The 18,581-nt window shown below is 31.2% G+C and overlaps 1 protein-coding gene across 1 annotated transcript; it reads left to right on the top strand.

Annotated features, from left to right (window-relative positions):
- The first annotated feature begins 13,266 nt into the window (after positions 1–13,266).
- LOC130899619 (hatching enzyme 1.2-like) lies at positions 13,267–17,221 on the top strand. The gene is made up of 5 exons (XM_057809687.1): positions 13,267–13,387; positions 13,633–13,824; positions 15,046–15,201; positions 16,713–16,883; positions 16,947–17,221. Exons 1-5 carry the CDS (start codon positions 13,267–13,269, stop codon positions 17,219–17,221), a joined length of 915 nt encoding a protein of 304 aa, XP_057665670.1.
- The last annotated feature ends 1,360 nt before the right edge of the window (positions 17,222–18,581 follow it).

The raw sequence follows: 18,581 nt of genomic DNA, 5'->3' as shown, positions 1-18,581 counted from the left end.
GATAATATTTGTCCATATACACATGTCCTAGTGTCCTTTCTCGATTTGTTTATTGATCTATTTCACTTTGCAGATAATATTTGTCTATATACACATGTCCCGGTGTCTTTTCTCGGTTTGCCTTTCGATCTATTTCACTTTGCAGATAATACATGTCCATATACACATGTCCCGGTGTCCTTTCTCGGTTTGCCTTTCGATCTATTTCACTTTGCAGATAATATTTGTCCATATACACATGTCCTGGTGTCCTTTCTCGCTTTTTCTTTCGATCTATTTCACTTTGCAGATAATATTTGTCTATGTGTACATGTCCTGGTGTCCCTTCTCGGTTTGTCTATTAATCTGTTTCACTTTGTGTTGTTTAAACAACTCATGTTTCTATAATTCTCTACTTCTCAAACATTTTATACGTTTCTGTTGCTAAATTATTTTGGTTTTAAATTTTTTTCAAAAGAAAATATCTACATTTCAATCTATTAGGTTAAAGACCAGCTTGGGAGATAACCTTTCCATCGGCGCAAAATTTTTGTACAGCGACAATCGTATTGAGATCTGAAAACTGGAAAAAGTCCGTGGGAACTAGATATGGACTATACAGTGGATAAGGAAGCAATTCGAAGTATAATCGTGCCATCGACTTGTGAATCGGTTTTGATGAAACATTTGTTTTTGAGGCCGTTTTTCCTTGATTTTTGCATTTAAATGATCCAACAACTATATTGATTGTCTTTCCCTTTCAGAGGGATAGGCGGTTTTTCATGCGTATCCCAAAATGCTGAAGCCATAACCTTCCCAGCTGACTGTTGTACCTTTGGACGCTTCAGACGTGGTTCACCGGCTACAGACCACTTCGATGATGATCGTTTTGGTTCCGGACACGTTGTTCAATTGATCGACTCTGAGTAAACACGGTACCCACTGTAAAAAAGTTTCAAACTGCCTTTTGAAATCTTTGTGGTGTCAACTATCTCACGCAATTTCAATTTACGTTTAGACATAACCAATTTGTGGACTTTTGACGTTTCTTGGAGTAATCATCTCAATTGGACGACCAGAACGTTCACCATCATCGGTGTCTGTACGACCACGTCCAAATTCAGCAAACCAATAACAAATAGTTCTTTTCGATGGAGCAGAGAAAACATTTTTGAAGCCATGGTAGAGCTTGTACATTATTTTTCATTAAGGACCAATAATAAATTAACTAAACTAGCTTCATTTAAGTGGCTTTGAGACATAACCTTCTGAAAGTTGGTACTTGATACACGTCATATGGATTTGACAATAGCAGCGCCATCTGTGTGTCAGTCACACGACATGTTGAGTCATGTTTTATTTCAATTTCGATTTGTATTATTTAAGGATAAACAGCAGTAACTATATAGAAAATCTACACTTTAATTATTTTTTGTGTTTTTTTTACTTGGATGCAAACGAAATATATATTTATACAAATTAATTTGATATGGATAATTGTACGTTACTAGTAAACAGCTAAGAGGTATTTGAATTTTTAATACATCAAATCCACCTTACAACAACGGCCGATAACGTACAATTCTAAAAAATAAATTGAAAGTTCGACCATTTTAAACAATATTTTACTCAAATTTAGACACGAAGTAGATTCAAAATTCATCTACTAAGATCCAGAATCACTTTTATAAGAACAAAAGTCGCACAGGACCAGATTTGGAGAATACGGTGGATGTAGAAGCATTTCGAAGTCTAATCCATTCAAGTCTGTCATACTTTTGCATTGTGTTGATGAAACAGCGCTTTCGTCGTTAAATTGAGTCGTTTTTTCGCGATTTCGTCCTTCAAACGCTACATAATAATCCTTTCGACGATAATCAATGAATATTATACCTCGCGAATCCTAAAATACTGATGCCATAACGATTTTTGCGTGTTTCTACGCTTCGGAGTTTGTCCATCACATTTAGTTCACTTGGCTGACTGTTGATTGGACTGGCGTCGTATACTGTCATATATCAATGCAAAAATTCGGGTTTATTCAAACGCTCTTTAGAATCACCAATTGGTCGTTATTTTTGGTCGATTGTAAGCTTTGAAAACAGCTTTCGCGTACCCAAATATTCAATTGAGATACGTCAAACACGTTCCTTAGATATCTTTAGAGTCTGAGCTATCTCAATCAGTTCCATTTTAAAGTTATCTAAAGTTATTTAGGGGAGTTGTTTGATGTTTTCGTCGGTGGGGCGACGACTACGTCCATCCTTGCAAACCACGGTGGATGTTCATGGAACAAAACGTTTATCGAACCAATATTTCGCTTCTGTAGTATTTTTTGCTAAAACTCACAAACTAATAGTACGTCAGCCGTTAATTTATACACGCATCTTCTGAACGGTTGTGGTAAATTGATTTAACACCAGTAGCAGCAAAATTGATTAATATTATTACTATAATTTCGTTACTAACTTCGTATAGGAGTTTTATTTTAACGGGTCAATCAAACAAAAATTTGGCACTAGTAATCCGATAGATGACGCCACGTTACAGAATATTTCACTCAATTAATAATTAAACAATTGACAGTAGAACATTGTTCTGTTTTAAAATATTGTTTATATTAGACAACTAATGAAATATTAAGTGTAAATCTTATAAAAGGTTAATTAATGACAATTAACGGGTTCACGGGTATCGTATTAATTTTTGGTTGTATTTTATTTAATTTAAAAATAACAATCGTATTAAAAACTTTGAAAATTGATTGTGATAAAAACAAGGTTGGTTCCTTTATATTATTGATTCAATCAAGTTGCATGTAAATTTCGATTTTAACCCGGAACCATCCTTAAATATTTCCACAAGTCGATGTCACTAACGCTATTGCTAAAGATATCGTTTAGATTTTCTTACGGAAATATTGTTATTAATATAAATATTTATTTCTAGCTTGTAAAATGTACAAATAATTCAATTTTAGGTGCAAATTTATTTAAATAATTTTAGGTAAACAAAGAATCCTCGTGAACCTTACAAGAAGTCACTTAAAAAAATTGAAATAGAGATTTGGCTTAAACCTGTATTTGAAAGTATACATTTATATGAAAAATGAGATATTAGAAAGAAATTATCCGCAATATAATCGTGAAAAAAAAACAATTTCGTATTAAATAAAAGATCCGTCTCTATTAAAAATTAATTGCTATTTAAAAAATATTGTCATACGATACACGAAGTTTTTACCACGTTTTATCACAATTACGTCCAAAAAACTGGCAACATTGTAATAAAAACTTTCTACAAATATTGTCTAATAACTGATACATGTATTTATTTGTAGATTATCTCTCGTAGAGGGCGCTAGTTACATAGTTCGTAAAGTATTGTTTGCATCGTAAATTTTATCCCAACTTTAACGCAATTCAGTTTTATTTGTTGAATTCTACGATAAAGTTCCTAATTTATATGGAATTTTTGCAAAGCTTTTCTAATTTCTAAAAAAAATTTCTCGAACAAATTTTCGTTTATTCCCCAACTTTTTTTCCAAAATTTCGATTTCAGAGAAAAACATTTCAAACAACAAATGAAGCTTAGAAAAAATTCTTCAAAACCAAGTTATTCCGCAATTACGAATAACGTAATTAACAGTGATGGTAAATTGCAATTGATAAATGATGTTCAAACCCTTCCTAAGTTTCACCAGCCGGGGAAGTAAGTTAAAACAAAAAAGATCCAATGCATTATCAACTTTGAACAAAAAAAAAATTAATCAATTAGATTTCTGCCGAGATATTTGTCAGCCAAAAGAATGGGTTTACGTGCAATATCTGTAAGGCCTATTTTGTAAACCTTTTTATGAATTTTTTTTCTCTAAAATTGGTGGTTAGTAAAAATGTTTAAAAGGGGTAGGAGGACAAACGAAATTTTGTAGATAAAAACCCTTTTATAGTTTTTTTTTTCTAATCAAAGACAAGTTTTGGTAAAAATTCAACAAAATATTCAGAAATTGCAACCAAACTTCACGTGGTGACTCATTTTCGTAATATTTTGTTTAGGTAATACTAGTTTTAAATGGTTTTACTAAAAGTAGGAATCAACCTTAAAATTACGTTTGCAAACCACGATATTAGTAACCTCTATCTTTCTAATTCCAAATATATAATACCAAAGTTTAAAATAACCCTATTAAACCAATTACCTACGTTAAAAAATCAACAGTATTTTGTACTTACATACCGACAGGAAGATTTGACGTGTCTTTGTTAAATTGCCTTGTTGTACAACTCGTAGACACGATTTTGCAACACATACAGATACTGATTCAAAGATAATAATGAAAATATAAACGTACTATAAACACTGAACAAAACCGACTCAAAATATATTTGCGGAAATCACTTTACAATACACAAAACCTTAAAAAAATTGAAAGAAGTCTGTTTTTTTTTCTTTTGCTTTTTATTTTGAACAATAGTGTTTTTGAAGACATTTTCTCATGAACATTACCTCAACAGCAGTGGCAGACGCTTGTTGCTCAACGTACATTATTCCCCGTTCTCTTCCTCATCTATGTCATTAGCATCTTGATTTATTACAGCTTGAATAATTTCATCGTCATTGCCAAGCTCATCATCATTGCTTACAATCCATTCCATAACGTTACTCTCTACAAGGTTGTTAGGATCACCTGTTGTAGGCAATCGTTGAAGATCTGATAACATTGATTGTCATCTTGTTCCAACACCTGGTTGTAGTCATGGTGGTTTCATCGGGATTTGGGTTTTCTCGTTGGGCCTTGTCAACGATCTCTTCTACATCCGGCCGGACCTTCCGCCAAGACTTTGTAAACGTAGATGAAGGAATCTCATCATATGCTTTAGCTGCCATATAAATGAGACGTCCTTCAAGTTTATAGGTTTTAGGGCCTGATTAGGCCTGTCTCACTCTCATTGTACAATTTACCTAAAATTTCGGAGAGAAGTTTCCTGCGATATTTTAAAGTTTAAAGCATTCAATCACCCCTGGGTCCATGGGTTAGGCATCTTCAAACTTCAAACATACACTGTATAGACGGTGTACTTTCTAATACAGTAAATACCACCATCTCAAAGTTAGTCCAAGTACTTCTGGAACCATCCTCATTTATAAACTATATTTTTCGATGTGTTTTGTCCATTAGCCTTTCAAAATTTGTTATTTTTTTGGGTATCTACCTTGCCCAAATGAGTGGATTTCTTCTAGTACATCATTTATCTTTACTAACTTATATATAAACCATAAATCCTCTCTCCTAATTAATTTGCATGTGAAGTAATTAACGAAAATATGAAATTTAATAGAGAACGAATCTTTGTTATAAAACAATAGATGATAATGAAACAAATTGGATAATTTCTTCAATGTGCTACGAGGAACACTAATTCTAAGCAATGATTGTAGGATCAAGTAAATTTATTGCTTGTACTATCAATATTATGAATGTTAAACCACAGTTATAATGTTGATCGAAAGCATCAGTCTGGACCCACATATTTAAATATTATTAATAATAATGTTTTCTTATGTTCAAAATAAAATGATTGTAGGTATACTAAAATTTGCAAACGGCCGTTATCTACATTTTAATTGCAATTCATATACGGGATGTCTCGCATAACAACCGACACCCAGAACATGCGTTTAGGGGTATCCAAAATAAGACGATTAGGGGGAATTTACATTTATAACAAGTATCAAATCAATTCTTTGCAATCGAATTAAGTAATGATAAGTAGAAGGCGATCGAATAGTTCTTACGGATTAATTAGGCGTGACCTGAACTTTAGCTCTGCTCTTTGTCAGTTCTTATGCGATACACCTTGTATATCGTGATGTTTTTATTAATACCTTCACACTAATTAATCATATTGTAAGTACAATTTTTATTTATTTCAATCAACCAGCTATTCATTTAAAAATCGCTTACTTTTCGAATTAATTCTTAATAATTGCTAGACTTAAAAGAAAATGGCTGTTTCCTTTTAAGTGCTTCTTGTCTAAAAAGTAAGGTTAGATTACTTTACTTCGAGTATTTCCAAATTTTGGAAACTACGCAAATAGAATCTTAAAGAAAACCGTCATAAAAACCGAAATTTTGACGAATATTGAGTTTTCACAGTATCTGCAAGTATACGAAGTGTATTTTCGTATTTAGCTATATTTTATTTAAAGAAGAAAATAGAACCTAATGAACATTTATTAATGAAATTCTTCCAATAATTATACTTAATTAATTTACAACAACGAAATCTAATTCTTGTTTGATACCTGTTTGTTCAAAATTAACCTAAGTAAGTTGATTAAATTATTATTATATCAAACAAGCCTTTTGCAAATTTTTAATTTGTCAAAAAAACATTAGAAACTACCTTGTAAAAATTGTACAATTGTCTAAACGGATATAGGGGGAACCAATAATATGATTCGTTTTCAGGAACTGTTAGATATTGTTAAGAATTTGCAAACCTGGAGAACACTAAATAGTACAGTAAAATAAGATTTTGGGGTTGCAACTCTCTCAATTTCTGTACATGTTTTTATGATAATAAGTATATGAGAGAAAAAAATGTTTACCAGAAAATATGTGACGAAAGACAAAAATAAGAGAATGTTTCTTTTTTATGGTTTGAACATCAAAAATTTATTTGATTCCAACAAGTCCCCTGTTTTTTGAAAACATCACTTTAGAACTTATCCAGAATATTCTCATCAAACTTAACCCAACTACAAGGTTCTTACTTGTGTTTTTTGAATCCGTACTTACTTTATTTTAAGCAAATATTCCGGAGTTTCTTCAAAATTCTAAAGACTTGTTAGAAAGTCCTAAAGTGTATATTTCTACAACAATTCTATTATATTGTCTGGTTAAAGTTTATGATTTTTTTGCAGTGTACCCTTTGTTTAGTTTGATGAGTTTTGGATATTTGTTGATGTGAGCATATTGTTTTATTGCGAGAGTACTTTTAATTATCGAGAATGTAGACTATAAAGTAGAACTTTTCCAGATTTTAGATTTTTCTGAAAACCACTTCATAGAGTTCATACCATTTTTCGTACCTTGCACTAGATTTATCCGGCAACGAATTAAGAACGGCCGCATTGCTTCCTCTGATCAGGTGGCGTGGATTCGAGTAACTCTTCACCACTGATGTTTTCTTTTTCATCATTCTTCATTGTTATTCATTAATTTAGACAAAACTTCAGAAAATTAAAAAATTTAAGGTTATGCAAAATCATCGAAGTGAAACTGTCAACATTGAAGTGACTAAATTAAAGTTGTGTACTCCAGAGCGTCCCGAAAGTGTTTTGCAGTCCGGAATTGTCACATTCACTGCATGGAACACTCAATTGCAAATATATTTCTTGATAATCTGTCTTATTGGTTAACCCAATTAATTTTTATAAAAGAATTTAATGTACAAAATTATAAATACAAGTCGCTTCTTCTTTTTTTAATAAAATCGTGATGGGATCTAGACTTAGTTTAGGCAGTGTTTCCAATCTACCATCTATCGATGTAGACAATTCAAATACAATGAAATTTTGACATTGTTTCTACTGACTAACGTATAAGTTGGTAGTTTTGAATAAAAAAAAATAGATAGAACAATTGCAGATTTATTCAAGCTACCAACGTACACAAAATCATCTATTATGGATTAATATAGGGGAAATTGCAGTATATTAATGATATATTTATTAAAAAAAAATCAATGCAATGTTAGTAAAAAATCATCTGTAATTTATATGTTATTGTTTTTTTTTCATCAACTTTTTATTGTTTGGATAGCATAAACTTTATAGTTTAATAGAAACTAGTTCGAAAGTATTTTGAGAAACATTTCTTTGTTAATAAAAATATGACGATTTGAGATAATTAAATATTCTTCTTCACCGTACGTTAGGTCTTAGTTCTGTGTTTGCATAAATGGTTGCCTAGCTGCAAATGGGATGATAAAGACCAGCTTTCACACCATCTTGTTGGTGATCGTCCTGGTAGTCGAGATGTATTTGCCATTCTGTCCACGTGGTCTCTTCATTCCTTTAGCCGATTTCTCGCCCATCTCACTACATTCCGGATGTGACGTATATTGATCCTGGTGATTTATCTTTTACTGATCTCCCATTCGCGTTGTTTATCTTTCACCACCTCGTAATTACCCTTAACTCTGATCCACTTCGTAATACTTAATATTTTCTTCATAATTCCGCTATTGTTTAGTTTTACTTTAAAAATTATTTTTTAATTTTCGAAATTTACTGACATTTAGGTCATAATCAGTTTCAGGAAACAAAACAACGTATTAAAAATAGATTAAATTCTCGCACTAATTTATTTTTCAAAAAAAAGCAGCTTGTTAAGTAACGATAAATATTTTACTTATAATTAACCTTCGATAGTGTGTTTTAATTGGTTTGTGTAATATAAAATTTAATAATTTACGCAACATTATACTTAATTAGACGATAACAGTATTTGAAGGTTGTCTGAGCGATGAGTAACAACAGATCTTAAAAATCTTTTTTCAAATTTTAATTAGATAACGGATACACCGAAAATAATTATGAACGATAATTTATAACCCGAAGAAAAACAGTTTTTCCTTATATTCTAACTATATATACATATATAACTAAATTCATTATTTCGTTCAACTGGAGACTGGTAGAATCGATTAGTACCGGGGGCCTCGCTCGGTTCACTCGGAGGTTTCAGACCCATGGTCTTACCTTTTATTTTCCAAATCATAGAAAAGATCAATAGTTATCATCCTCCCATTTTTTTTTTTCTTCTTATAGAGCATTTTTAAGCATTTCCAATCCAGAATGATGATTTTCAATTCCTTTTTTTCGAGGCAATCTATTGGATCGTCCCCCAATATTTGACGACATGTATCCGTCAAGATGTTTGCAATAGTTGTCCATTATCACTCCCAACAGTTTTCTTTTCTCTTTTCATCGAGCCAAATCGTTCTGGATATCGTGGAATCACTTCTGAGTCTAACGTCAACAGGATATTTCAACAATTCCCTCGGTAGCATTATAATCCTTTTCTCTAGTCTCAATTCGGCAAACCTATATTCCTCAAAGTTTCTCTCTACTTCATATCATCCAGGTACCAGACAGATGTCTATTTTAAAGTCACGAATCTAGGGGAGCGACAGCTCGTTACCACTTTTGATGTTGATGTTTTTAAAGCTTTTTGTTTGATTCACCACGTTCCGTTTACAGTTTGGCAGTCATTTTTATTGCATAAATTTCCGCTTGAAGGATATTACTTTCAGTTTTGAGTCTCCACAACTTTTGGATATTCAATTCCGTTGAAAATACTTCTGTGAAAATTGATATTTCATCATCTTTTATGATGGAGAGAGCGTCTTTGAAGCTAGATCTTTTATGAACAATTCTACAGGCTGCAGGTTTTTTCTGACGATTCTCAGCGCTGTCATATTTTCGTGAAATTCCTTTTGTTTTTTACGAAGTTTATAAATTTCCATCACACCACCACTGAACCATAGATTATACTAGAGGTTATATTTGATGTATACAATCATTATTTTACCTTCGGTTGTGATTGTATTTGTGTTAAAACCTTTTTAGAAATTTATAGATGATGAATTTGGACCCATATTTGCATCGCATCATCACGTATTATCCAATATAGTTGACTGAGTCTCAATCCTAATTATTTACGCTTCATGGGCATGTTTGTTCGCCAACCAAGTCTCTTATCCACATGTACGTAAGAAATAACAGTTGGACAAATGACAGTTGGACAAATGACAAAAGAATATTGATTATTATTTACTTTAGTGCGTTACTGTTTGAACCCGATGAAGATGGCGTCCAAGTTTATTTACTCGCGATGGTGCGGCTGGGTCTTGGGAAATAGAAATAGATACGGAATTGGTTCCAGTACGCATCCCTGTGGCACACCTGATGTAATCGAATGCATGTTTGTAGTTGGGTATAGGAATTTTACTTGGAAATGCTCCTGTTTTGTAAATAGGATTTTAGGATAAGAAAATAGTTTTTCCCGATCTCATATATTATGTAAATTTAATCAGATCGCGCAAAATTGTGTTCAATAACTCAGTTACAAACATACATCATTTAAATTCATGTTAATTCGTGTTGTATTCACTTTCTAAATAATTCGAACTAGTTTTGTTTTTATTGTAGACAAAACCGTAATAAAATGATAAAAAGAAGGAAAACACCCAAGAAAATAATGTACAAATTCAATGTAAAAGTCTTCTTTCTAAATTATTTTCCGTAGCCTTCCATTGTTTTAGGATGTGTTCGATGGTCTAAACTATTTCTTGTATAAACTAGGGAAAAAATATAGATAGAAAACATAAGAAAATTGAAGTGTAGTTATTATTTGTGACGACTTGGAAATTGGGATCCATAATACGCCCCTAAATGTCACTATAAACACTGGACTTAAACTCCCTCCGAATATCTGGGATTTATTTTAATTTCCAATACAACATTTTCTTCCGAAATTTTAGCATTAAGCTTCAGGACATTTTGAATAGATTTTCTTGATCCAATATATAACTTAAATATTCAAGATGACAGGATGGTTCGAAAAAAATATATAAAAATACGTTTCATTTTCTCAATTTACGGGTATTATTTTTTTTAATAATTCTAAATGAAAATTTTATTTTATATCGCCCTAAAATGATCTTCCATTTTAACCAATCTTCTTAATGATTGATATAATGTTAAATTTAATTATTTGATTGAAAGGATTATCAAAACCAGTTGATTATTTATTTCAAGATAGTTTTTTTCGTATATTTCTATATTGAAAATGAAAAAATATCAGTTTTTGGCATATTTATGAATCCCATTATATCTTACTTCGTCAAAAAAAACAAAGATTTGTGATTTTAAGTAAATTGAATCAGAGTGTTTATTAGTGAATTATTATTAGTTACTTTGAACAAGAAACTTGAGTTTTTTATTGTTTTCTGATTGTTTTTATTTAGTCGAACATAATGTATAATGATGTGATTTATTTATAAGTAAATTTCATACAGAAAAAATAGTAATATTTTATTTCGAACAATACTTCCATTTGCGATATAACAAAAAATAAATGTATCTAAACCAACACAATTCGAAAACAACGACGCTGTGTCGATTGATGAATAAAAAAAAAATTGAAAGTGGATGACCAACATATTCTGCAAAACAACCAAGATGATTGTCAACTATAACAAACTACGAATAGCTTTTATGTAGGTCGTGGTCTCAAAATATTGAAATAGCAGGGACGAACTGCTTTTGAAAATTAAATACCATCAAATTTTCACCAAATTATAAATTCTAATAAAAAAATAAATAGAATATTTGCGTATACGAGGCTAGTTTGAAAAGTTTCCAATTTTTAACCTCTTCAACCATTACATATATATCAGTTATATTAAATATTGTAATAGGCTTGTTTCCACTAAGAATAAATCGGATGACTTTGAGTTTCTAATGATTATCCATGATAATTAGTAAATAAAAAACAACTTTTCCGCAAAAATAAAAAAATATTTTTAGAAAATAGAATCGACAAAATGAAACGTTTAATCACGTGACATTAAACACCAATTAGAAAAGCATGACGTCACTCCGCGCGAAACGCCATGTTGTAGCTGTCATTTTCGTATAAAGTGACCAAGTGATTTCGAGTTTTCAGTAATTATTGTTAAATTAATAAAGTTCGTTTTTAGTTTAATTTTGAAAGACAGGTATAATTTGCCATGGAATCAGAATTTAACAAAGCAAACTGCAGTAATTTGACCAAAATTGACGAATTTTTTTGCAAAAGTTCGCAGTGTTAAAATTTATATATGAAGAAAAACAAAGTCTTATTTAATTAGTAGTTAAAAGTCGCATTTACTCACTGTGGAATAAAATACTTAACTGATTTTGAGGTTAGCGAATACAAAATTTCAATAACTTTAACTCAATTATAAGTCATAACATTTTGTATGGTATATTATGGTATATTATGGTAGATTTTGTACATTTATAAATAGATACATCGAGCTTTGTTTAATATTTACATCAAAATGATGTTCACAGAAATAATTTGTGGAATTTTTAACCACTTTTTTCGTATTTCTTTATTGTTTGGAACGTGTATGAATAATTTATCTGGCGTTTTTATCGTTGTATTTTCACATTGGAGCACTATACAATATTTATAATACGAAGAATTTATTATTTATAAAAAACACAATTATAAACAAACATGGCTGTTTCACGAAGTGTAAAGTCATTCAAGACGCCATGACAGTTTTGGCCTTTTTTCGCGGTCAATTTCAAATTTATTTCTAAAAACTCAAAATACTAACGTAAAGAACCTATTTTTCTTAAAATAATATATTTTTGGAGTGAAATAGATGCTAAGCTATAGTTTCAAACTAATTTCCAAATTTTGTCAACTAGCCTAATAGGCTAAGTAGTATCAGAGTCGCTACTTAAGCTTTGAGATAGACAAATAATAAAAAATATCTATAATTGCATAAATAGCATTCGTACGACAATACGTCTCGAGCTCTTCCGGCATTAAAAATGTCAAACTTTATGATGACAAGGTCAGATTTTACATATTCACTGCAGCGTTGCCATATCTCAAATTTTAACTAGCAACTTTCGTAGTTCTCATTTTTTAGCAAAATTTAACGACAATTTCTCTCATCAGAATGATAAATAAGTCGTTAAATCTGATTATAAAGGGTTGAATTACGTTTCAATAAACTAATACCATTCAATTCAGAATGTATTAAATAACCGATAATAGATGTTTTCTTCGTGTTTACACACCAAAAGATCCATCGGTAGAAAAGAAAAAACACGTTAAAGAGATAATGAGACTAAAGTAAATATTACCGCTTCCAAAAATGCTCTATTATCAGAGAATATGAGACAACAACTTTTGTTTTATTTGGCTAATCTTGGAATTGGAAAATGTCGATTTTGCATTATCAAATTATGCACTTTAATTTATTTACTATCAACCATATTTATCAAATATATCTTAGAATCCGTCTCTGTTGAATTAAAGAGGAAATGAAGACAAGACGTTCGTTCATCCACCAAATTGTTACGGTATTGAAAATTGAAATTTCTAAAGTACTAGTATCCGATTGACACTTCCTCAACGCGGTTCTGCCCTAGTTATTATTCGAAATTTAAACATGTAGGTGTGTGTGTGTGTGTACCCCTATAGCTATCAAGATGAAGTTTATTACCACTAAATTGTCGTGTTTTTTGTTTATTATATCGTTTGGTTTTTGTTTTGCGAAATTTGAAATTCCTCCTGTTCCGGACGTGATGTTTCCACCAGTTCCCGATATCGGTTAGTTTATACTTGAAAAATGAATGTTTTCAATTAAAAATATTCTGTATCCTCTCGAATTACTAACAATATTATAGTTGTAAAGTTTGTTTAAAAAATATTAATCGAAAAAAAGTTTTTCTCCATAAATCGTTTTTCGAAATTGATTTTTTCGGAAAAGGGACTTAAAAACAGGAAGATTGATCAAGATCAATTCAGTATATAGCTAGTTATGTCAACAATATTTGTGAATTCGTATTTTTTAGTCAAATCGACAAACGGAAAATATTTAGAAGAAGAATCTTTGGATCCAGAATTGTCTCCAGGACTGTTCCAAGGAGATATGGCTCTTACCAACGACTTTTATGACTATTGGAGGGTAGGAATTAAATTTGATAAATTCCCAGATAAATTGTGGCTAAAAGGAATCGTTCCTTATGTGATTAGTCCGCTATATGGTTAGTAAATATAGACACACTGTATATAAAAAACAATAACCCTAATTACTCTTCCGATGTTAATATCTATTTAAACAAAAAAGAAAACAAAATAATAACTCCAGTTTTAAATTTGAACGCTCGTTCTTTTAGTTAAACCTCAATTTGAGCGTTAGTTCATTTAGTTAAGCCTCAATTTGAACGTTCGTTCTTGTATTTAAGCCTCAATTTGAACGTTCATTCTTTTAGTTAAGCCTCAATTTGAACGCTCGTTCTTGTATTTAAGCCTCAATTTGAACGCTCGATCTTGTATTTAAGCCTCAATTTTAACGTTCGTTCTTTTAGTTATGCCTCAATTTGAACGTTCGTTCTTTTAGTTATGCCTCAATTTGAACGTTCGTTCTTTTAGTTAAGCCTCAATTAGAACGTTCATTCTTTTGGTTAAGCCTCAATTTGAACGCTCGTTCTTGTATTTAAGCCTCAATTTGAACATTCGTTCTTTTAGCTAAGCCTCAATTTGAACGTTCGTTCTTTTAGCTAAGCCTCAATTAGAACGTTCATTCTTTTAGTTAAGCCTCAATTAGAACGTTTATTCTTTTAGTTGAATCTCAATTTGAACGCTCGTTCTTGTATTTAAGCCTCAATTTGAACGCTCGTTCTTGTATTTAAGCCTCAATTTGAACGCTCGTTCTTGTATTTAAGACTCAATTTGAACGTTCGTTCTTTTAGTTATGCCTCAACTTGAACGTTCGTTCTTTTAGTTAAGCCTCAATTAGAACGTTCGTTCTTTTAGCTAAGCCTCAATTTGAACGCTCGTTCTTGTATTTAAGCCTCAATTTGAACGCTCGTTCTTGTATTTAAGCCTCAATTTGAACGTTCGTTCTTTTAGTTATGCCTCAACTTGAACGTTCGTTCTTTTAGTTAAGCCTCAATTAGAACGTTCGTTCTTTTAGCTAAGCCTCAATTTGAACGCTTGTTCTTGTATTTGAGCCTCAATTTGAATGCTCGTTCTTGTATTTAAGCCTCAATTTGAACGCTCGTTCTTGTATTTAAGCCTCAATTAGAACGTTTATTCTTTTAGCTAAGCCTCAATTAGAACGTTCATTCTTTTAGTTAAGCCTCAATTAGAACGTTCATTCTTTTAGTTGAACCTCAATTTGAACGCTCGTTCTTGTATTTAAGCCTCACCCTATACATTATTAATTTACACTCTGGATCTTTTAAATTTTTTTTTCTCTCTAGAACCATCCGAACGAGTGACAATTTTAACAGCAATAAAAATTATCAATTTTATGACTTGTATAAGATTTGTTCCGTGGAATGGTACCAGCAAGGATTACCTTCTTATCTGGCCCATTAAGTATCCAAAAGGTTGTTGGTCTTTTGTTGGGCGTTTCGGTAAGTATACTTGGTATAAAAATATGTAAAAATATATCAAGAATGTTTTTGGGAGGCAGTAGATTTGACGAATGGTGTGAACATACATTTATACAAATAATTTTGGGCAGCAGCCATAGGTGGCGTTTGCCATTGTAACACACCGTAGTTTTAATTATTTATTTCAATACAACAAGAATTTATAGAATCTGTTTGAAATTTTTTTATTCATAATCTATCAACTTAATTTCCTTCCTGTAGTTAACAAACTGAATTTCTAAAATATTATAGTAAGCTCTTACGTATTAAACACTTGAACAACGTAATTACGTAGATAAAGGTCAAGTTACAGAGAAAAGAAAAATAAATTATTTAGTCTCGTTCCAGAATTAAAACAGTTATCTAAACTCAATTAATCAAGTTATTTCCCTTCTAGCTTTAGTCGTACGAGAAACAAATTTCATTTAAAAAGAATTCTTAAATTTAGAAAAATATTTTTTCCAATAAAAGAAAACGATATATCGTCCATCAATACCAGGATATTATATTTCAATCAGAGATGGCGATAAAAGTAATAGAAAACTATTTTATCGGCCATTTAAATTATGGAGAAACATATTTCCTTCCAATCAGAGATGGTGGTATATATTATAGAAAACTATTTTATCGACTATAGAAATTAAAAATATTGAAAAGAGTATTTTCTCCCAATCAGAGATGGCGATAGAAGTAATAGAAAACTATTTTATCGGCCATTCAAATTTTGGAGAAACATATTTCTTTCCAATCAGAGATAGAGGTAGATATTATAGAAAACTATTTTATCGACTATTGAAATTAAAAATATTGAAAAGAGTATTTCCTCCCAATCAGAGATGGCGATAGAAGTAATAGAAAACTATTTTATCGGCCATTCAAATTTTGGAGAAACATATTTCTTTCCAATCAGAGATGGAGGTAGATATTATAGAAAACTATTTTATCGACTATTGAAATTAAAAATATTGAAAAGAGTATTTCCTCCCAATCAGAGATGGCGATAGAAGTAAAAGAAAACTGTTTTATCGGCCATTTAAATTATGGACAATATATTTCCTTTCAATCAGAGATGGCGGTATATATTATAGAAAACTATTTTATCGCTCTTTTGCAATCTAAGAAATAAAAATATCGAGATGAATATTTCCTCCCAAGCAGAGATGGCGACAAAAGTAATAGAAAACTGTTTTATCGGCCATTCGAAATTCAGGAATTTAAAATGTTGAGAAACATTTTTTTTTCAATAGGCGATAGAATAGATACAATCTGTTCTTTTTTTATTCTGGATCAAGTTTTAATAGACTTTTATTACCTTCACTAATATGGGGCTCTTCGAGAATACCAGATATTAGACGTTCCACAAAAATCCGAAACGTTGAAACTAGGACTTATTTGAAAAGTTTCTTTCATCATAAGTACTAATTTTGAGGTTCTCGCTACCTGATATTTTAATTGTTCAGCTTAATTGTTTCTGAAATTTCAAATTTCTACAGGAGGTGCTCAAATAGTCAGTTTACAAGCTCCCGATAGAAAGGGACCAAACTGTCTCGGTACCGAAGGCAGAGCTATACACGAACTGATGCATGCTTTAGGGGTATTTCACGAACAATCCAGATGGGATAGAGACAAATTCGTCAAAATACATACCGAAAACATTATTCCACGTAAGAAATAGTTTTCGTTTGCAATATTCAATAATTTTGTTATTTTGAAATTTTCTGCGACAGGTTTTAAATCGAATTTCGAGAAACAGAGCTTAGACAACACAACATACAGTTTCGAATACGATTATGATTCCATTATGCATTACGGAAGGTATTTTTTCACGAAGAAAAAAGGTAAACCCACAATAACAGCTAAGCAACCGCATTCCAGACCGATAGGTCAAAGAAAATCGATGTCGAAGGGAGATTGTTTGAAATTAAACGATTTGTATGGTTGTTTTAAAAATCCTAGAAAGAGAAGAAAATATTATAATATATGTAATTTTTTAGGCGTTTAACTATTATAAATCATTTTGTTTATTTATTAAATAAATTATATAAAAACGTTGTTTTCATTAAATATCGAAGGGTTTAAATGGGGTCGTTACTTTCTAATCGATCAAACTTATTATTACGATTTGGTTACCAAATATAATAATAGAAAATGGAGAAGATAAACGTGAAGAATATTAGAAAGAAAGTGATTAAAAAAGAGGCGGTGAATACTCAAGAAACTGCTTACGATATTTTATGTAAAAATTTTGAATTAGCAGGCAGGGTAAGTGCATTGACAAAATCAATTTCGTCAAACAAGAATTTCAATTATTTCCAGATTACTTTTTTGCATCGACTCGTTTACATTGGATATCACAATTTTTGTACGTCAGATTCGTACGATGAAATAATAAATTTTTTTTCATATACTATTAATAAAACTAATCAACAAGATGGCGGATTTGAAAAATTAACGGGATATCTGATAGTCTATCCTAAGCATTTTATACATTTAATAGAAGTAAGTTTATTTGAAATGGACAATTTATATATAAACTCCAATCGCTAGATACGAGGTACATCGGCAATGTAAGTTTCGTTTCTATTTGTATCAACGGCGGCGCTGCGATCGCAGTTCAGACCACTCTGATTCAAATAGAAGATCAGTACGCCATTTTCAGATCGATGCTGCTGTTTTTGAGATAACGGAATAGAGGCACACTTCGTCCTCAATAAAGTTAAGCCTAAACAAATTTTTACACCTAGAAACCTGATGTGCGATATTCTTTGAGATAAAAAATCGATTTCGCCGATTGATATCTTCATCTTAATAGATAAATTCAAACGTTGATACAAATTTTAGGGCGACGAGGACATCATACATATACATTTAAAGTATCTATTTGAACACGAGAATTACGATAAAAAATTTGGACAAATCAAACTTCTTACGATGATTGCACACATAAACAGAGTAAGTACGAAAGTTGATTAATCGATATGTTCCACTAGAAATTATTTGTTACCTCTTTAAATCGTATAAGATCATTCATTGTTTGGTGTTACATCAACAAGATCAGGGATCAGGGAAAAGTTAGAAGATTAGCTACAGTTTTTCGTTTTTTCCCAACTCTATTCTTTCAACTTTAACTAAGTATCGAGTAGTTCCTGATGAGAGTTGTGTACGAAAAGATTTCTCTTTCATTTCAGTCTGTTTTTCCTTGAAAATTGTTCAAACGACAGTTCTCTGGACTAGAAATCGAATTTTTAATACTACTCATATTATTTTGAAACGTTTTAGAGATCAATTAACGATTGGGGATACTATTATGGAATACCACCAACCCTATCAGAAACTGCAGCTAAGTCTGAAATGAGTTTAAC

Source organism: Diorhabda carinulata, chromosome 11 (assembly GCF_026250575.1).
Source record: "Diorhabda carinulata isolate Delta chromosome 11, icDioCari1.1, whole genome shotgun sequence".
Lineage (NCBI taxonomy): Eukaryota > Metazoa > Arthropoda > Insecta > Coleoptera > Chrysomelidae > Diorhabda > Diorhabda carinulata.
Note: the sequence above shows the minus strand (reverse complement) of the source record. Positions and strands in the feature narration are given on the sequence as shown.